Below are 22799 nucleotides of genomic sequence, written 5' to 3' on the forward strand. Positions count from 1 at the left end.
CTCATTAGTTATTACCCTCCAGCGAGAACAGAGCTGAGACCGTCGTAGCAGCAGTTAGCTTATGAAGGAATTAGCAGTTAGCTAAATGCAAAGGAGCAACATGGCAAGCATTGGCGAGCCAGAACTAGAAGACGCCCCAGTACCATTCAGGTCTGCCGTCTGAGAACATTTCGGTTTCCCTGTAAACTATAACAGGCATTGCCAACGAGTGGTGGATAAAACTTCTACAACATGTAGGCTCTGTTCATTGCCGATAGCCTATTCGAGTGGCAATACGAGTAACATGACTACTTATTCGCACCGACATCACCCCAAAGTGCCAATCGGTGGGACTAGGCGAAAAAACACGGCAACCACTTCTCCCCACAGCCTCCAGGCAACAATATGCGTAGGGCTAAAGAAATCAACACAGCGATAGCAAAATTCATAGCGACAGATATAAGACCCTTCTCTGTGGTAGAGAATGTGGGGTTCAGAAACATGTTTAAAAAGTGGTGGAGCCACGCTTCACTATTCCTTCCCGTACACATTTTGCCCAGACATACAAAATAACAACTTGAGAGGGATTTGTCAGAAACGCGGTCTGTTGCTCTAACAACAGACAGTTGGACATCTAGAGCTATAGAACGCTAGCTTATTGTAAATGCAGTTGCACTAGCTGGATCGGGGCAACATAAAGGATGCTTTGCTCACGTTATTAATCTAGCATCTCAAAATGCAATGTCAGTGAATCCAATCTCTCGTCTCCTAGCGAAGATCAGGAAGGTGGTATACTTCTTTCATTAAAGCCCAACTGCTGCACATGTTTTCAAGACAAAACAGCAGATGCTGGAGCTGCCAAACCACAAACTAATGCAAGATGTCCCTACTAGATTCAAATTCAAGCCATGACATGGAATTCAAGCCATGACATGGTCGAGAGATACCTTGAGCAGAAAGTTGCGGTGTATTCTACACTGACTGATCAAGCTGTGAGAAAGAATGTCAAAGATATTATGACTTTGTCTGAAAATGACAGAAGACTAGCAGAGGAAGTTATCAAAGTGTGCAAACCTCTCAAAACAGTCACAACACTGATATGCACAGATTATTCCATCAGCATCCGTGGTTCTGCCTATGAAAACAATGATCCTGAAATCAATGGTGGCATTTGATGAAGATGAACCCACAGTAAGGAATGTCAAGACTGCTATCAGAGTTAACCTGGAGCCTAGATATGCTGACCCTGGTGTCCAAGACTTCTTACACAAGAGCACCGCTTTGGACCCCTGGTTCAAGTCCCTGCTGCACCTGGATGCTGCTGCTCGTCTGAGAGTCTACAATGAACTCACAGCAGAAATTGTGACAAATATACAACAGGTACACTATTGTATTTATTTTGTTAATGTGACATGTATTATTTTTTATTAATAAGTGATAACAATTCATTATAAAGTAATAATTGTAATTGTCATAATAGTGTCTGATATATATTTCTAACAACAAATCACATTTTTAAAGATAGATGAAAATTACTAATTTAATTCTGCAGGTTCAAGCCGCAGGAGCCAACCCCTCTCCAGAGACGGCAGACGACAGCGGTTCTCCTCCAGAAAAGAAGTCTGCCATGGCTGAGCTTTTTGGGGAGTTGTTCAAGACCCAGGAGCAGGGAACCAAGTCAAAAGGTCAAGGTCATACAGGAGGAGGTGACAACATACAGGGAAGTGGACTATATTCTCCTGGATGCTGATCCACTTACATGGTGGAAGACCAAATAGTTAATATACCTTCATGTTGCCATGTTAGCAAGGTGCTACCTGGCTGTGCCTGGGACCTGTCCCTAGCGAGAGGGTATTCTCCACAGCGGCTTACATTGTCACAGCAAGCCGATCTGTGCTCACTACAGATAATGTGGATAGACTAATCTTATTAAAGAAAAACTTGAAAATCTGATATATATTTTTTTTTTCAAGTAACCTGTCACGACTCCTACCGAAGGTGGCTCCCCTTCCTGTTCGGGTGGCGCTCGGCAGTCGTCGTCACCGGCCTACTAGCAGCCATTGATTTTTTCCTCCCCCTCCTTGTTTGTTTATTGGTTACACCCGTTTGTAGTTAGGTTGATTAGTGGGGCTTTATTACCCAGCAGGTGTGCAGGATTGTTTTGTGTACTGTTTGTACATGCTTGTATGTCACGGTTCGTGTACGTTATATTTTCGGAACTATTAGTCCCCCTTGTGTGTTGGGGCATTTGGTTGTAGTGGCGTCGTGTTCACCTCTGTGGTGATTAAAATTACGCTACTCTGAACTTTCTGTCTCCTGCGTCTGACTCCTTCCTCCACTACACCCCGGGCATTACATAACCAGTCTCAAGTGGTCCTATTTTGTTTAAGACACTGCTATGTGACTTAATTTTGATATATGCTGCTGGACTATGCACTCTTGTTGAAGTTCTGTTTTAAATGACTATTTTATTTCATGTTATAAGGCAGGCACTGCTGTTTTTTGTTGTCCCTTTGTTTCCATATGCTCCTGGGAATTCAAGCTACCCATGTTTACTGTTATAATAAATTGAAAATCTAAATACAAATTGCATATTTCTACGGCATTTATTTTGTCGATGTATCGAAACCGTACCGAACCGTGACAACACTGTACCGTATCGTACCAAACTGTGAGTTTTGTGAACCGTTACACCCCTTCTTCCTCAAAGCAGCATTTGATCCATTTCACGTCCCCTCTGCTAAAGCTCTTTGATGATGGCAACATGGTGATGGCAGAGAGCTGTGAGAAAGGGACAGGCAAGACCGGGCGGGACCCCCACCAGAGAAAGGACCACCTCTCTCTGTGGGACTCAGAGGATGGATGAATACAGCGGAGCTGGCCCAATTGAGTCGTATGTCTTTCCCCCTTTTTGAGGCAAATGTCAGGGCATGACAAGGCCTGGCAAGGGCCTGGTGGTTTGTGACGCCCTCCAACCGGGGTCTCTCTTTTCAACACAAGCCTCCAAACACAGTGCTCAGGGATTAAATCGGGCCTGCACTGAGCTGCCCATTGTGTTTTCTCCAGAGCTGCACATTACATAGATTTATTGACGGCCAGGTGGGGGGTATGAGCCCGGTGTTTTCCCTCCAAGTCAATTGTCAATAGCTTGTGTTCAGTTCTTTTCTGCTGACTGCTCTATTCAGCACAAACACTAAACAGGGCCAGTTTCAAGTGCAAAGGGCCAATGGGTTGACTTTTATGGGGTCATCTCTTTTCTGTGATTGTTTTAGGGGGTGGTGCCTGTCAGTGAGGGTAATTACTATCACTCAATGCACACAACTGTCCGACAAAGGGATGAGAACTGAGAAAAGTAGGGGATACTTCAAGTGAAGACCACAGGAATTTTTGACCAATAAAGAATGAGATTCCATTACATAGAAACGATAAAGAGGGAATGGGACACCAACAAATCACACATCATCATCCAAACCTGACATGGTTTTCTCAGTCCTGATTTCAGATACATCTCCAACTTGAGGCTGAATGACGAGCATGCCTGCCAGTAGAATAACCGTCCTCGTTTCTTTGTCAAATGAAGCATGTTTGATGTTGACTAGATGTGAGGCAGTTAATTTGGGTCGTAAGGACAATAATGGTGGCTTTCTCCAGTCTAGTCATAAAAGCTTGGTGCACTTGACTGAGTAGCAGCAGCAGAGAATATCTGCACTGGAAGAGGGAAATCTAATCAAAAACAGAAAAGGAAAGATTATGACCTCGCCAGTGTATTCCACCGAGTTGATATAGGCCTAGAGCTTGCTAAGAAAAGAATTGCATGCTGTTGTAGGGGCTAATAGTCTCTGACTATGAGAAAAGTCTCATCACTCACAACACATCAGAGGCTATTCTCTGTTTGTGGTGTAGGCTTGTTCTGTATTCTTTCATATCTAGGTCAATTGCATCAGTAAGATCATTTCTAGTGGTTTTTACTTAATCTCATACAATGCGTCAGCATTTATAATCCAAGTGAATTACCTACATTTATGTCCCACTCGATTGTTATAATTGTGTTATAATTGAAATTTGCAAAAGGCAAGTGAATCAGTTGTATGTTAAGATTACATTTAGTGTTTGTTTAAAATGTGTGTTAAGAGTCCTTCTAGCTAGGACCACTGGGCTGAAAAGTCCCACTCCCCTCAGTCTGGCCCCATGTCAGGGTATGTCCACGGCCCTAGACTTTTGGGCATTTTTGGGGCCTCAGAGATGGAAACATAAACTACTGATGACACGGGTGCAAAGCCTGAGAGTGGAAAAACAGAGCTCCCACAGCCCATCTACACTTGCACTGGCAACTGATCTGGTCTGACGCATTACTGCAAGGGTAACAGGGCTATCAAAATCATGTCATAAACAACCCAACAAGATACAGTATCCAGACCTTTTTGTTGCAAGCATATTTGAGGTAATATTATCATTCAGACAAACCATGAAGTTATCTTATTGCACTGGTAGATGCAACTCATGGAATAAAATGGGGGGGGGGGGGGAAACTCTATCCAGGCAGGGGTACAAATGAGAGAATTGGTATCCATGATTCTGGCTTGTCTCGGAAAGTATCTGTACCAAGGAAATCCTGAGTTGCGACACCCACTGGTATTGACAAGGTACAGAGAGCTCTGTATCTGTGTGTGTTGGTGTCGTTGTGAACAACCTCCGAGTCCTCCTTGAGAGAAACACACTTATCTCAGCAAAGCAAGATCAGCCTACACCCAGTTGGCCTGTTCTCGTCACCGTGGCAACGCTCTCCGGATTGGCTCCGTCAACCAGCAAAAGTGTTCACATCACCTTGGCCTGGCCTCCTTTCATTCTGACGGCACACATGTGCTCCATATGCAAACCAGCTGCACTCATAGATAAGGCATTAGTCTGGCTTCCATGAAGCCACAACGACGTAGGGCTCTTGAGTAACAGCTGAACGATAGACAAACTCAGTAAGAACAGAGAACAGACAACATACTTAAATGTGACAATCGCGCGCACGTATGTACACACACCAACACGCACGTACACACACCAACACACACACACCTACAGACTTCAGAAAGAATTCATACCCACTTGACTTATTCCACATTTTATTGTGTTACAGCCTGAATTGAAAATGGAGGAAATATTTTTTGGGGGTCAACAATTTACACATAATACCGCATAATGACTAAGTGAAAACTTGCTTTTAGAATTTTTGCCAAATGTATTGAAAATGAAATACAGAAATATCTCATTTACATAAGTATTCACACCCCTGAGTCAATGCATGTTAGAATCACCTTTAGCAGCAATTACAGCTGTGAGTCTTTCTGGGTAAGTCTCCAAACGCTTTGCACACCTAGATTGCACATTATAATTTTAAAAATTCTTCAAGCTATGTAAAGATATTTGTTGATCATTGTTGATCATTTTCAAGTCTTGCCATAGGTTTTCAAGCCAATTTAAGTTAAAACTGTAACTAAGCCAGGTCCTCCCGAGTGGCACAGTGGTCTAAGGCACCGCATCGCAGTGCTAGCTGTTCCACTAGAAATCCTGGTTTGAGTCCAGGCTCTGTCACAGCCGTCCGCGACCAGAGATCCATGGGGCAGAGCACAATTGGCACACCGTCGTCCGGGTTAGGGGAGTGTTTGGCTGGCCGGGATTTCCTTGTCCCATCGCGCTCTAGCGACTCCTGTGGCGGGCCGGGCACATGCACACTGACACGGTCGCCAGCTGTACGATGTTTCCTCCGACACATTAATGAGGCTGGCTTCCGGCAATTGGATAACACAAAATTGGGGAGAAAAAAGAGGTAAAAAACAAAAACTAAATATTTATGTAACTAGGCCACTCAGGAACATTCAATGTTATCTTGGTTACCAACTCCAGTGTATATTTTGCGTTGTGCTGAAAGGTGAATTTGTCTCCCAGTGTCTGGTGGAAAGTAGACTGAACCAGGTTTTCATCTAGAATTTTTCCTGTGCTTAGCTGTATTCTGTTTCTTTTTATCTTAAAAAACTCCCAAGTTTAGATTTTTGGCAGTTTAACTTTAGTGCTTTAGTGCAAACAGGATGTATGTTTTGGAATATGCTTCCTTCGTTTCACTCGGTCATTTACAGGTTAGTATTGTGGAATAACTACAATGTTATTGAGCCATGCTCAGTTTTCTCCTATCACAGCCATTAAACTCGAACTGTTTCAAAGTCACCATTGGACTCATGGTGAAATCCCTGAGTGGGTTCCTTCCTCTCAGGCAACTGAGTTAGGAAGGACGCCTGTATTTGTGTAACGACTGGGTGTACTGATACACCATCCAAAGTGTAATTAATCACTTCACCATGTTTAAAGGGATATTCAATGTCTGCTTTTCTTTACTCATCTACCAATAGGTGCCCTTATTTTGAGCCATTGGAAAACCTCCCTGGTCTTTGTGGCTGAATCTGTGTTTGAAAGTCACTGCTTGACTGAGAGACCCTACAGATAATCGTATGTGTGGGGTACAGAGGAGGCAATCGTTCAAAAGTCATGTTAAACACTATTATTATGTGACTTGGTAAGCACATTTTTACTCCTCAACTTATTTAGGCTTGCCATCACAAAGGTGTTGAATACTTATTGTATCAAGACACTTCAGCTTTAAAATGTTTAATAATTAGAAAAAAAACATTAAAACATAATTCCACTTTGACAATATGGGGTATTGAGTGTAATAAAAGCTGAAAAGCTCTTCTATTATTCTGGCATTTTTTATTCTTACAATAAAGTGGTGATCCTAACTGATCTAAGACATGGCATTTTTCCAAGGATAAATGTCAGGAATTTGTTTAAAACTGAGTTTAAATGTATTTGGCTAAGGTGTATGTGAACTTCCGACTTCAACTGCAAAAATAATGTTAAATTACAGATGTGGTTTTCAGACATGTGTTAAGTTTCAAATGTTAATTTTTCACAATTTTCCCTTGTGAAAAAAAATTCCCATTACATTTTTTCACAAGATTATTTCACCTATTCCAGCTACATCTGGTCTCTCATCCAGGGACAGACCTGGACCAACCCTGCTTAGCTTCAGAGGCAAACCAGCAGTGGGATGCAGGGTGCTATGTTGCTGGGAAAGCCCTGGGTAACATATCCATAGCATTTTTATTTAATTGCATTATCATATTTTTTTTCATTAATATTTTTTGGGGGCTTTTGCATTTAAAAACTATTAGAAGGATTACTTTATCCTATCCTAGGTATTCCTTAAAGAGGTGGGGTTTCAGGTGTCTCCGGAAGGTGGTGATTGACTCCGCTGACCTGGCGTCGTGAGGGAGTTTGTTCCACGGCACAAAAGTAACTCACTCACTAGAAGATTATACCATATTTACATTTTTTATAATTTAGCAGACGCCTTTATCCTATTATAAGCCGTTTAAAGCGGCAATCGTTAATTGAAACATTAACAGTGTTCTCCCCGCCACAGCTTCTGTAAAAAGTTGAGGGATGGGCTGGACAAATGCAATCACTCTCAAATCCATAGACTACGCTATAGATGCAATTACTGATAACAAAATTATAGTTTTAACCATGTTTTCAGGCTAAACAGTATTTGTTTACATATACTTTGTTTACATGTGAAACTGCAAATTAGATACACAGCTAAAAATCTCACTTTCACATGTGAAAATCTTAAAATCTTGCAAGTTCACATGTAAAAAAACAATCACGTGTTAGTTTTTCAACATATGAAACTGTTCATTTTTTTACACCCCCAATTTCATGGTATCCAATTGGTAGTAGTTACAGTCTGGTCTCATTGCTGCAACTCCCGTACGGACTCAGGAGAGGCGAAGGTCAAGAGCCATGCGTCCTCTGAAACACAACCCAACCAACCCGCACTGCTTCTTGACACAATGCACATCCAACCCGGAAGCCAAACGCACCAATGTGTCAGAGGAAACATCGTACACCTGGCGACCTGGTCAGCGTGCACTGCGCCCAGCCCGCCACAGGAGTCACTAGAACACAGTGGGACAAGGACATCCCGGCCAGCCAAACCCTCCATAACCCAGACGATGCTGGGCCAATTGTGCGCAAGCCCCATGGGCCTCCCGGTCGCGGCCGGCTGTGACAGAGCCTGGGCTCGAACCCAGAATCTCTGATGGCACAGCTAGCACTGCGATGCAGTGCTATAGACCACTGTGCCACTCTGGAGGCCCTTTGTGATTGTTATTCACATGTTAAAATGCATATCTGATTCTCACGTGAAAGTTTTTAACATGTGAAACCGCAAATTTCACATGTGAAACTGCAATTCGCATGTGAGTCGAAAACATGTTATTCTCAACAGTTGTGAAAAGGTGGGGTTAACATGTGAAAAAATTATTTAAAAAAATAATTAAAATATGTTTTTTACATGTGAAATAATTTCAGCTCAACATGTGAAAACAGCTATTTTCACATGTGAAACTGCATATGTTGATTTTTTTTGTAAGGGTATCTACATCCCCCTTCTGTCACACCTCTGTGAAGCATTGGGTGCTGTTGTGGTGATATCCTGTAGGTCTGATGGTGTTCTGATTGGAGGTTAACTTTACAGTATCCTATTGGTCAACCACTCAGATTTTCAATCCAAACAACTAAGATGTTATAAAAGCGTATTAGATTCATTTTCTCTTTCTCTTTGTTCCTCACCTGCTCTGGTGAGATACACGATGGCTAGGCTATGACTTCTCTCTTTCTCTCCCTCTCTGATCATGGCTAGATTAATAACGCCTTGTAATGCTGGTATTGCCTTCTAACTTATGCTTCATTCATGCCTTGTATAAGGTAATCATTTATTTTTACAATTATATTAAATATCTGCCTTTGATACAGTATATTCAACTCTTAGACCTTTCTTGATACTGTAGTTTATTCCTGTAACTCACCAATGGTTCAGCTCAAGGGTTAAAACCAGTTCAGGACACAGAACCGGAAACTGGAAAATCAAAAAATGATTTGAGGAACAAAACCTGAACTGAAAACAAATATGATCTATACTGTTCCAGAACAGAAACTTTATTGTAAAAGCATGGGAACTGGTTAATAATGATATTTTACGTTCCAGGCATTTTTTTCCAGTCCCACAAAAATCGCAACAAAGCGCCTATGCAAAGCTCTCACTCTTGTCGCTCAGAAATGTATTCCAGCGTCTGCCTGTCAACTGGAAGTCTTTGCCAGAGGGTGTGTGTGTGTAGGCTACCTTCCCCTCCCCTCTGAAGCATAGGTTACTGGAGCCTACTGACGACGTTACAAGAGTAATTCAGAAATTAGGGAGAGATGTTAAATTAGAGCAGAATGCATTGACTTTTTCAATGCTAGGTTAAGGATACTATAGTTATCACGTTTCACATTGAATTTATTAACTACAAAAAGGTAAGAAGTGTTTTTCATTCTAGTGCTGCTCTGCTAGCTAGCTAACATTTGCTCTGGTACAACGTTAACCCAACTCAGAAGTTCAAGGACATTCAAAGATCCTCCATAGAAGCCGCTCCTCTGTAGGTATAATTATGTGGGCTTAATTCCGATAACGCATGTCATAACAAGATGCCCAGCGCTTCATGAAATGCTTCATCCATCCTGTCTTGCTCTCTCCTCACCCTCAAAACTTCAGTTGCATCTCGCGGCCTACCCATTGTTGTCGTCTTAGCTGTTTACCCGTTGTTGTCTCACCCGTTGTTGTCTTAGCTCTCACAATCAACATCTGTGATTGCTTTATGTCTCTCTCTAATGTCAATATGCCTTGTATACGGTTGTTTAGGGCAGCTCTCATTGTTTTATTTTACTGCAAAGCCCCTAGTCCTGCTCAATATGCCTCAGATAGCCCCCTTGTCCCACCCCCCACACATGCGGAGACCGCACCTAGCTTAACTGGCGCCTCCAGAGATGCAACCTCTCTCATTGTCACTCAATGCCTAGGTTTACCCCCATGGTACTCGCACCCTACCATACCCTTGTCTGTACACTATGCCCTGAATCTATCCTTCCTTGCCCAGAAATCAGCTCCTTTTACTCTCTGTTTCCCGAACGCACTAGACGACCAGTTCTTATAGGCTTTAGCCGAACCCTCATCCTACTCCTCCTCTGTTCTTCTGGTGATGTAGAAGTTAACCCAGGCCCTGTGTGTTCCCAGGCACTCTCATTTGTTTAATTCTGCAACCATAAAAGCCTTGGGTTCATGCATGTTAACATCAGAAGCCTCCTCCCTAAGTTTGTTTTATTCACTGCTTTAGCACACTCCGCCAACCCTGATGTCCTAGCCGTGTCTGAATCCTTGCTTAGGAAGCGCACCAAAAATTCGGACATTTCCATCCCTAATTACAACATTTTCCATCAAGATAGAACTGCTAAAGGGGGCGGAGTTGCAATCTACTGTAAAGATAGCCTGCAGAGTTCTGTCATACTTTCCAGGTCTATGCCCAAACAGTTCGAGCTTCTACTTTTAAAGATCCATCTCACCAGAAATAAGTCTGTTGCCGCTTGTTATACTACTGTTGCCACTTGTTATAGACCCCCCTCAGCTCCCAGCTGTGCCCTGGACACCATATGTGAATTGATTGCCCCCCATCTATCATCAGAATTCGTACTGCTAAGTTACCTAAATTGGGATATGCTTAACACCCCGGCCGTCCTACAATCTGAGATAGATGGCCTCAATCGCACACAAACTATCAAGGAACCTACCAGGTTCCAACCCCAAATCCATAAACATGGACCCTCATAGTTATCATCCTGACCAACTTGCCCTCTAAATACACCTCTGCTGTTTTCAACCAGGATCTCAGCGATCACTGCCTAATTGCCTGTTTCCGTTATGGGTCCACAGTCAAACAACTACCCCTCATCACTTTCAAACGCTCCCTAAAACACTTCTGCGAGCAGGCCTTTCTAATCGACCTGGCCCGGGTATCCTGGAAGGATATTGAACTCATCCCATCAGTAGACGATGCCTGGTTGTTCTATAAAAGTGCTTTCCTCGCCATCTTACACTTGAAATCGGAAGTTTACATACACTTTGGTTGGAGTCATTAAAACACGTTTTCAACCACTAGACAAATTTCTTGTTAACAAACTATAGTTTCTACAAGTCGGTAAGGACATTTACTTTGTGCATGACAAGTAACTTTTCCAACAATTGTTTACAGACAGTATATTTCACTTATCTGTATCACAATTCCAGTGGGTCAGAAGTTTACATACACTAAGTTGACTTTGCCTTTAAACAGCTTGGAAAATTCCAGAAAATATGTCATGGCTTTAGAAGCTTCTAATAGGCTAATTGACATCATTTGAGTCAATTGGAGGTGTAATCAGCCAAAACCTCAGAAAAACAATTGTAGACCTCCACAAGTTTTGATCATCCTTGGGAGCAATTTCCAAATGCCTGAAGGTACCACGGTCATCTGTACAAACAATAGTACGCAAGTATAAACACCATGGGATCACGCAGGCGGCGTACCGCTCAGGAAGGAGATGCGTTCTGTCTCCTAGAGATGAACATACTTTGGTGCGAAAAGTGCAAATCAATCCCAGAACAACAGCAAAGGACCTTGTGAAGATGCTGGAGGAAACAGGTACAAAAGTATCTATATCCACTGTAAAATGAGTCCTATATCGACATAACCTGAAAGGCCGCTCAGCAAGGAAGAAGCCACTGCTCCAAAACTGCCATAAAAAAATCAGACTACGATTTGCAACTGCACATGGGGACAAAGATCGTAATCTTTGGAGAAATATCCTCTGGTCTGATGAAACAAAAATAGAACTGTTTGGCCATAATGACCATCGTTATGTTTTGAGTAAAAAGGGGGAGGCTTGCAAGCCAAAGAACACCATCCCAACCGTGAAGCTTGGTGGTGGCAGCATCATGTTGTGGGGGTGTTTTGCTACAGGAAGAACTGGTGCACTTCCCCAAATAAATGGCATCATGAGGCAGGAAAAGTATGTGGCTATATTGAAGCAACATCTCAAGACATCAGTCAGGAAGTTAAAGCTTGGTCACAAATGGGTCTTCCAAATGGACAATGACCCCAAGCATACTTCCAAAGTTGTGGCAAAATGCGTAAGGACAACAAAGTCAAGGTATTGGCGTGGCCATCACAAAGCCCTGACCTCAATCCTATAGAAAATTTGTGGGCAGAAGTGAAAAAGCCTGTGCGAGCAAGGAGGCCTACAAACCTGACTCAGTTACACCAGTTCTGTCAGGAGGAATGGGCCAAAATTCACCCAACTTATTGTGGAAAGCTTGTGGAAGGCTACCCGAAACGTTTGACCCAAGTTAAACCATTTAAAAGCAATGCTACCAAATAGTAATTGAATGTAAGTAAACTTCTGACCCACTGGGAATGTGATGAAAGAAATAATTCTCTCTACTATTATTCTGACATTTCACATTCTTAAAATAAAGTGGTGATCCTAACTGACCTAAGACAGAGAATTGTTACAAGGATTAAATTTCAGGAATTGAGAAAAACTGAGTTTAAATGTATTTGGCTAAGGTGTATGTAAACTTCTGACTTCAACTGTAAATAAGCATGCCCCTTTCAAAAAAATGTAGAACTAAGATCAGATATAGCCCTTGGTTCACTCCAGACTTGACTGCCCTTGACCAGCACAAAAACACCCTGTGGCGTACTGCACTAGCATCGAATAGTCCCCGCGATATGCAACTTTTCAGGGAAGTCAGGAACCAATACACACAGTCAGTTAGGAAAGCAAAGGCTAACTTTTTCAAACAGAGATGTGCATCCTGCAGCACTAATTCCAAAACGTTTTGGGAGTACCTCCTCCCAGCTGCCCACTGCACTGAGACTAGGAAACACTGTCACCACTGACAAAATCCACGGTAATCGAGAATTACAATAAGCATTTCTCTACGGCTGGCCATGCTTTCCACCTGGCTACCCCAACCCCGCCCAACAGTTCTGCACCCCCCGTAGCATCTGAAAGGAGTGCTTGTCAAGCGTTGTTTGGAAAATTGCAAAATCCTCAGACATGGTTTTGAATGCGGTCTGGCTCATGACATTCGCGCCCTTTAGCTCCTCCACCTCCACCTGCGTAAATTCCAAACTGTGTGTAAACTCCATTACATCCTTTCCATTCCATTAGATCACCAACTGCTTTGTTGGTAGAATCCATACAGAGTTGCAGGAAGGACTTCAAAGTTATTTTCCTGCAGATCTATTGTTGATCCAATAGTTCATGGAGTGTAGTGCTTGATACGTATTTCTCTTCGACATTGAGCTTCACAGCGTTTTTCTGTATAGTATTAGCCATGCTACAAGCTTGTTGTAAGCTAAAATAGGTTCGCAAACACAACCCACATCCGTCTCCCGAAAACAAGCTCCGCCAGTGAAATGGCAAACACACACAAGCAACACACACTTGATCACACATGCACCAGTTGTGGATACAAGCAGTATGCAGGACAGTAAGCCAAAACACCGGTCAAAGATGCTTGGGAGAGACAGTGGTGGGAGCATTCGCTTACCCACTGTGGGTGCTGACATGTATAGTGTTGAATCATCTGCGTACATAGACACACAGGCTTTGTTTAATGCTAACGGTAGATCATTAGTAAATATAGAAAACAGTAAATGGCAATCCAGCTCCATTGTGGAATACCACACTTTACATGTTTTACGTTAGAGAAGCTTCCATTAATGAAACCCCTGGTGTTCTATTAGATAGATAACATCATCTCATATCATGGATAGAGAGCTAAGCTATAACACATACATTTTATCTATAACAAATTATTGTTAATAACATCGAAGGCTGCAGTGAAATATAACAATACATCTCCCGCAATCTTCTTATGTCAATTTATTTCAGCCAAGGATTAGTCATTTATGTCAGCACAGTACATATTGAGTGTTCTTGCCTATAAGCGTGCTGAATGGCAGTTGTTGAATTGTTCACAGAGAAATAGCATTGTATCTGGTCAAACACAATCTTTCCCATAAGTTTGCTAAGAACTGGCAGCAAGCTTATTGATCAGCAGTTAGAGAAAGGCAAAGGTAGCTTTACCATTTTTGGGTAGTGCAATGACATTAGCTTCACTCCAGGTCTGTGAACAAACACTTTTTTCCAGGCTCAGATTAAAGATGTGGCAAATAGGAGTGTTAATATAGCTTTCTACCATCCCTAATAGCTTTCCATCTAGTTTGTCAATACCAGGTGGTTTCTCATTATTGATGGACAGCAATAATTTTCCACTTCTCCCACACTAACTTTACAAAATTCTAAATCACCATGCTTTTATTCCATTATTAGGACTTTTGCATGAATATGATGGCTCTTTATGCATTAATTATTTTAAGGTTTGCAACAAATCGAGATATTTAATGAAATTGTCTATTCTGATTACTACATTTGTCGTCACATTGGACCACATGCTGACACACACCAATGACGGGCCGGCCGGCAGGCTACGAGGAGGCTTGCGCCCTCATGCCATTGACATTAAGGTTGACTCTCTCCGACAGGATGAAAACCACTACATTGACCATGGTCCTTTGCTAGTTTCGGACACTTTTACCATGATCCTTAAAGATATACTTCTCCTTAATGCAACCGCTGTGTCAGATTTCAAAAAAGCTTTACAGCGAATGCACACCATGGAATAATCTGAGTACAGCGCTCAGAGACCAAAACAAGCCATACAGATACCCGCCATGTTGTGGAGTCAACAGAAGTCAGATATAGCATTATAAATAGCATTATAAATATCACCTTTGATGATCTTCATCGGAATACACTCCTAGGAATCCCAGTTCCACAATAAATGTTTGTTTTGTTCAATAAAGTCCACCATTTATGTCCAAATACCTCCTTTTTGTTTGCAGGTTTAGTTCACAAATCCAAATTCACAAGACGCGAGCACTAGGTCCAGACGAAAAGTCAAAACAGTTCCATTACAGTTCGTAGAAACATGTCAAACGATGTATAGAATAAATCTTTATGATGTTTTTATCATAAATCTTCAATAATGTTTCAACCGGACAATTCCTTTGTCTTTAGAAATGAAAAGGAACAGAGCTCGTTCTCACGGCCGCGTGCCTGACTTAGCTCATGGCATTCTGCCAGACACCTGGTTCAGACAGCTCTTATTCGCTCCCCCTTCACAGTAGAAGCCTGAAACAAGGTTCTAAAGACTGTTGATATCTAGTGGAAGCCTTAGGAAGTGCAATCGGACCGAATGTACACTGTATCTTGGATAGGCAAAGACTTGAAAACTTACAAACCTCAGATTTCCCACTTCCTGGTTGGATTTTTTCTCAGGTTTTTGCCTGCCATATGAGTTCTGTTATACTCACAAACACCTTTCAAACAGTTTTAGAAACTTCAGAGTGTTTTCTATCCAAATCTAATACTATGCATATCTTAGCTTCTGGGCCTGAGTAGCAGGCAGTTTACTCTGGGCACGCATTTCATCCGAACGTGAAAATAGCGCCCCCAGCCATAAGAAGTTAATGATGTTTTTGGGAACATTCAGCCCTATTCAGCAATATAGCACACTTCAAATTGGGAGTTTTCCATAGAAATACACGGATGACGTCAGCGCTATCACTATCTACTTGTTTTAATGTCTATGGTTTAGTCACCATTTTTTAATTTACCAAATATATGCATGAGCAATGTCAGAGCAGCATAGACTGAGATACAGTTGTTGTCCTTGATGATCTTTTTGGCCTTCCTGTGACATCGGGTGCTGTAGGTGTCTTGGAGGGCAGGTAGTTTTCCCCCGGTGATGTGTTGTGCAGACCGCACCACCCTCTGGAAAGCCCTACGGTTATGGGTGGTGCAGTTGCCATACCAGGCAGTGATACAGCCCAACATTATGCTCTCAATTGTGCATCTGGGGGTGATCCCTCTGCTGTTCCCTGAAGTCCACAATCATCTCCTTTGTTTTGTTGACGTTGAGTGAGAGGTTATTTTCCTGGAACCACCCTCAGAGCCCTCACCTCCTCCCTGTAGGTTGTCTCGTTGTTGTTGGTAATCAACCCTACTACTGTTGTGTTGTCTGCAAACTTGATGACTGAGTTGGAGGCGTGCATGGCCACGCAGTCATGGGTGAACAGGGAGTACAGGAAAGGGCTGAGCACGCACCCTTGTGGGGCCCCAGTGTTGAGGATCAGTGTGGCGGATGTGTTGTTACCTACTCTTACCACCTGGGGGTGGCCCGTCAGGAAGTCCAGGATCCATTTGCAGAGGGAGGTGTTTATTCCCAGGGTCCTTAGCTTAGTAATGTGCTTTGAGGGCACTATGGTGTTGAATGCTGAGCTATAGTCAATGAATAGCATTCTCACATAGGTGTTCCATTTGTCCAGGTGGGAAAGGGCAGTGTGGAGTGCAATAGAGATTGCATCATCTGTGGATCTGTTGGGGTGGTATGCAAATTGGAGTTGGTCTAGGGTTTCTGGGATAATGGTGTTGATGTGAGCCATGACCAGCCTTTCAAAGCACTTCATGGCTACAGATGTGAGTGCTTCGGGTCGGTAGTCATTTTGGCAAGTTACCTTAGTGTTCTTGGGCTAAGGCACTATGGTGGTCTGCTTAAAACATGTTGGTATTACAGACTCAGACAGGGAGAGGTTGAAAATGCCAGTGGCGACCCAGCCAGCTAACGTTAGCTAGCTAACAGTACACGTTAACTTGACATTAGGTATATGGAGTTTTACTACACAATACATTTTTTTTCAGCGTTTGATACGATTACCTAAACATACTGACCATCTCCAATAGACAGACGCACGCTATATGGTAGACCAATCCAAACTCACCTCTCTGCATGTCCAGCCCACTCATTATCTCAGCCAATCATGGCTAGTGGGAAGGTTGCCCCCCTTTTTCTGTGGCTAAACCAACCAGGTTCGTAATTTAACAATTTTATTCATATTTACAGATGGCATACAAGTTTGATATTAAGGCACATGGAAGTTCACATGTTCGAGAAGGCATTTCTGCCAAAAAACACATTTCAATCAAATAATATACTTTACGTTCAAACAGCTCTGCTGTGAAGTCGTGGCTTGCGACATACGCCTAGTTTCCTGAATCGAGTCACATATTTCATATCTGAGCTTGAGGCATCAACTATGTGACTGTCCCAATGGATTTAGCCTACAGTATACAGTACATAACCAGACAAATCTCTATGATAGAGGGGGCTGCTAGCAAGCAGGACTTTTCTGTGAAACTTGAGCTAAACATACTGTACATTATCCATAGCTACTATATGGGATGCGTGTGTTAATGATAGTTTAACGTGGAAATGAAACACTCAAATCAACCTATAACATTGCTTTACATGCCGATGCTAGGTAACCTTGTTGAATGTGACATTATGAAATACTTTAAGAACATAATATTAGACGTTTTTGAGTGCTTAGTACCAGCTTAGATAGATGTGGCCGCAGCCATATTGAAACAACGTCAATGGAATGCGTCCGCGCGCCTACTGTTCTCATGGCTTTTTGATAAAGAGTCTAATCAAGAAGTGAACAAACTAAAAGCTAATACTACCAATTTGAGAGGGAACAATAATAAAATACTCACAATCATGTCAACAAGCCTATATAGTCCGGTCAAAAATACACTTGCATACTTTTTTGAGCTCATTCAGCTGTATGCTACATTACAGTGATTTTCACATGGGCAGGGGCATCGGATCTACTGTTAAATGCATTATATCCACAAAAACAAAGCAGTTAGCTAGAATAAAATACATCTGTATAGTTCAGTCAAAAACCCACTTGCACATGTTTTTGTGTTCATTCAGTGAGGAAGTTCTAGCTGTTTTAAACATTACAGTAGTTTTGACATGGGCATTGGATCGTACTGTGTTAACTAGCTTTTTGGATAACTTTGACTAACAGCAAACAAGGTTATTAAGCTAACTGCATGGTAATACCAACAATAATAAAGTCCCTTTTACAGGAAGATTGTGTAAACTATGCATAAAATAGTATTCAATATAATTTGCAGTGAGGGACTTAAAATGTGACAAACCTGGGAGAGGATAGCTAGCTAGCTGGGCTAGAAAAAGCTGTCTAGAAAAATTAGTATTCAGTCAATGCAAGTTAGAGTTAGCTACAGATATGTAGGTTTGAGAATAGTGTCCACTCCTATTAAATTAATTGCAGCTAGTTGTGAGACTTACCAAATTATGCTGCCAATGTCCATAGTGAAATCAATAATTTATAGTAAAATCCTGCACTGTAGCAAACTGTTCTGCTAACGTCACTAGCTAGCAAAATATCCATCAATGATAGCTGAGCTTGCCGTGGTTTTGGACTAGCTGGCTAGCTAGTGCTATGATAGCCCACCTTGCACAATATATTTTTGGGGGGAAATGTATTGTTCATGCGATGTTACCTGGCTAGTCTCTAACCAGGTAGCCATCTAAAAAAGCATTTATTTTCATATTCTAAACATTCTAAATGAGGCTACTAATACGTATTGTAATCTGGGCTGACTGTCAGACGAACCATTCAAGTGATATCACTGATGACACATTATCAAGATGGCGCAACGCAATAGTCAGATGAGGCTATCTTCAAAAGTTTTAACAGAAATTAGTTTTTTTTTAGCAGTTTTAAGGGAAGGAACATGCTTCTCTATCTCATTTGGTTATCAAAATCAACTTAACTTGGGAGATCTATGCTAACAGTGGGATTTGAGCAAAGGAGGCTGAATTAGGAGCTACAGAAGGACGGGTCGTCGTAATGGCTGGAATGTAATAAATGGAACAGTAGCAAACACATCAAACATATGGAAACCCCGTTTGACTCCATTCCATTAATTCCATTCCAGCCATTACAATGAGCCGGTCCTCCTATAGTTCCTCCCAACAGCCTCCTCTGGATTTGAGGCACTACTAGGGTCTGAATGGTCTGACTTGGCTTATGTTAGTGAAGCACAGGTGGATGGTTTTTCTTGGCAAAGGAGAAATGCTCACTAACAGGGATGTAAACAAATTTGTGTTGGAATATTTCTGGGATCTTTTATTTCAGTTCATGAAAACATGGGACCAATATTTTACATGTTGCGTTTATATTTTTGTTCCGTTTACTCAGTTTTTATAGTCATCATCTCATCTCTGCAAAGATTAGCAGAGATGAGATGATGACTTTACTCCCCATACTGTTCTGTCATCCTATTTAGCTAGGCTAGCTGCAGAGCTGTCTGGAGAAATCTTTATTCTAGTTCTTCAAAGAAGATGAGGCATAGTTTCACGAACTGTCTCTATCCCTCTCTCTAGTCGTTATGTTGTGCACATTCCTCTATCATGCTGTCTATGCGGTCTGTGTGTATCTAACATAGCAGGCGTAAAAGTGTATTCATCTCTGCCTGAGCCGGAAAAAACAAGCACAAGGTTGAATATTTGCTTAATGAGGTCGAATATTTGCTTAATGAAAACTACAACTCCCTTCAGCCCAGCATCCCACATAGTTCTTGAGTTGATTTCTCTCGTGAATTATTTGATTTCTCTCTAGAGAAATGGCGCGATGGGCTCACAAAAAAAAAACGAACCAATGTCGGTCAATTACTTGTTTAATAACGGAGAAACTAAAAACGAAATGTTGGTTAATCACTCAGAACTACCTCTAGGCCTCTATGGAGAGGCAATTTTGGAGCAGAGCCATGAAATAAAACACATCTAACATGTTATGGAACTGAAACTGCTCTGAAATAAGTGCAATACAATATACAACAATGAATCAAATACAAAGTAACTACCGGTATGCAACGGGTGTGGCTGAAATAGCCGAATCCACTAATTTGTGTCCACATACTTTTGTATATATAGTGTATTGGATTCTGCTATTTCAGCCACACCAGTTGCTGACAGGTGTATAAATTTGAGGACACCGCTATGCAATCTCCATAGACAAACATTGGCAGTAGAATGGCCGTACTGAAGAGCTTTCAACATGGCACCGTCATAAGATGCCACCTTTCCAACAATTCAGTTCATTAAATTTCTCCCCTGCTAGAGCTGCTCCGGTCAACTGTAAGTTCTGTTATTGTGAAGTGTAAACGTCTAGGAGCAACAACGGCTCAGTCGTGAAATGGTAAGGCCACACAAGCTCACAGAATTGGACCGCTGAGTGCTGAAGAGCATAAAATTCGCCTGTCCTCAGCTGCAACACTAGTTCCAAACTGCCTCTGGAAGCAATGTCAGCACAATACCTTTTCCTCGGTAGCTTCATGAAATTAGTTTCCTGGCCGAGCAGCCGCACATAAGCATAAGATCACCATGCACAATAACAAGTGCCGGCTGGAGTGGTGTAAAGCTCACCGCCATTGGACTCTGTAGCAGTGGAAATGCATTCTTTGGATTGATGAAGATGGAAGAATCTGGGTTTGGTGGATGCAAGAAGAATGCTACAGTACCTGCCCGAATGCATATTGCCAACTGTATCTTAACGCTACAGCATACATTGACATTCTAGTCGATTCTGTACTTCCAACTTGCAGCAACAGTTTGGGAAAAGCCCTTTCCTGTTTCAATATGACAATGCCCCTGTGCACAAAGCGAGGTTCATACAGCAATGGTTTGTCGAGAGCGGTGTGGAAGAACTTGGGCTCCCGAGTGGCACAATGGTCTAAGATACTGCATCTTAGTGCTAGAGGTCTCACTACAGACACCTCTGGTTCAATTCCAGGCTGGATCACAACTGGCTGTGATTGGGAGTCCCATAGGGCGGTGCACAATTGGCCCAGTGTTGTTAGGAGTAGGCTATCATTGTAAATAAGAATTTGTTCTTAACTGACTTGCCAAGTTAAATAATGGTTTAAAAAACTTGACTAGCCTACACAAAGCCCTCATCTCAACCCCATTGAGCAGCTTTGGGATGATTTGGAATGCAAAATGCGAGCCAGGTAAAATGGCCCAACATCAGTGCCTGACCTCACTAATTCTCTTGTGGCTGAATGGAAGCAAGTCCCTGAAGCAATGTTACAACATCTAGTGGAAAGCCTTCCCAGTAGAGTGGAGGCTGTTCCAGCAGCAAAGGGGGGACCAACTCCATATCAATGCCCATGATTTTGGACTGAGATGTCCGATGAGCAGGTGTCAACATACTTTTGGTCATGTAGTGTATAAGATAATGCATACATCTCAAATCAACTATATGCTTTTATAAAAAAGCAATTGAATGATTCAGAGCAAGAAGGCATGTCCCGGGATAAAAGCTCGGGTAAAAGCTGAAGCTTTCTAGTTGCTTCATAACATTATTTCAAGAGCCTGGCTAACCATTGAATGGGACCTGTACCGATCTCTCCATCGCTTATGTTGTTATGTAAAAGCCTAGAAAATGTCTCGCATAATCCATCCATCCCCATGCACAACAGTACATCGACGATTCACGACTTTACATCGATTTACCATTGTCTATTTATTAGGTAAAAATTAGTAACATGAGTGATGTAAAATTAATGAATTATACCTATAAATTGTTGCATCTCCTATAGTAGGCTCTTTCAACATGTCTGCATGGTGTGCGTCTCGGCGACCTGTATGACAAGCAGCAGTATCCCATTAATCCGATACTGGGTACCACAATCCGCACCCAATGTCAGAATGACAATTCTGAGCTAAATGTAATGTCAGTCTCCTGCAAAATAATATGACAGACTATACTGGCTATGCATGATAGACACATTTGATATGGACACAGAACATAAAAAGCGCTCTCGCACCTGAAAATTGTCCTCTTCCAGATGATCAGTTTCCTTCCACAGTTTATTAAAGCAGACAAGTGTATTCCCTTTACATTAAATTGTATTACCAAAAAGCTACAAAAAAAAATCGAAAGTTCTCGACGCAGTATTTTAATCTAACAATATTTCTGTCCAGCAGCTATGCCTGGCAGCGGGGACAAGCTGAGGCTGCTGTGACTGATAGCAAGCTAGTTTTTCGTTGCTCCCCCCTCGCACGGCTGGTCCAATCCACTTTCAGTAACGGGGGAATTTGCTGTAGCTGTAGTCTGAACATGACATCGCACTATGCTATTGGCATATGGCGCGTGCTTGAAATATCGACTGATCGTCACAAATAAATGTCGACCGATCGTCACAAATAAATGTCGAAATGGCAACTGTTGCGCAATGTATCCTTAAATACATTCTATCATTTGCAAAATAATTTCAACATTACACTGTGGGCCACAGGGCCAACACCATTAACAAAAAGGTAAACACCGAAGCAAAATAACCTCATGATATTAACACTTGATTTCTATCAAATAGGAGGTTCTTATATTTGTCCTGTTTCACTGAATGGACAAATGTGAGATGGAAATGTAATTTTTAATGTCACAACAACCTCTGAGAGACTGGGGTCAAGGCTAGGTATTAGCCATTACTGACAATAATCCTGGAATAATTAGGGTTAAGTACCTTGGTCATTTTTCACCTTGTCAGTTCAGGGATTCAAACTAGCAACCTTTCAGTTACTGGCCCAAAGCTTTAACCACTAAGCTACCTGCCACCCAATGAGATTTATGTAATGCTCAGCTATATGTCCATGAGGTCAACATTACTTTGTTAGTTCACAACAATTGCTTTGGCAAAAGGTCCTTATAGATTTTAAATAAATAATAAGATCTATACACTTTTGTCATCATTTGTCACGACTTCTGCCGAAGTCGGTTCCTCTCCTTGTCCAGGCGGTGTTCGGCGGTCGACGCCGGTCTTCTAGCCATCAACGATCCATTTTTATTTTCCATTTATTTTGTCTTGTTTTCTCACACACCTGGTTTTCATTCCCTCATTACGTGTTGTGT

General features: G+C 42.0%; 1 protein-coding gene across 10 annotated transcripts in view; it reads right to left on the bottom strand.

Annotated features, from left to right (window-relative positions):
- The window catches only part of LOC129853957 (dematin-like), an 84983-nt gene extending 63002 nt beyond the window's left edge, over nucleotides 1–21981 (bottom strand). For 3 of the 10 annotated variants that reach the window (XM_055920511.1, XM_055920506.1, XM_055920507.1), the window contains exon 1: nucleotides 21715–21977. Coding sequence is in view for 5 of the 10 variants with exons in the window: in XM_055920513.1 (XP_055776488.1) it covers nucleotides 21462–21502 (41 nt within the window). In the remaining 5 variants the exon portion in view is untranslated. Of the gene's footprint in view, nucleotides 1–21461; nucleotides 21529–21714 lie in introns of those variants that run through there. The other 7 variants (XM_055920508.1, XM_055920510.1, XM_055920513.1 and 4 more) reach the window with 6 other exon arrangements.
- Nucleotides 21982–22799: the final 818 nt, after the last annotated feature.

This window comes from Salvelinus fontinalis, chromosome 4, assembly GCF_029448725.1.
Source record: "Salvelinus fontinalis isolate EN_2023a chromosome 4, ASM2944872v1, whole genome shotgun sequence".
Classification (NCBI taxonomy): domain Eukaryota; kingdom Metazoa; phylum Chordata; class Actinopteri; order Salmoniformes; family Salmonidae; genus Salvelinus; species Salvelinus fontinalis.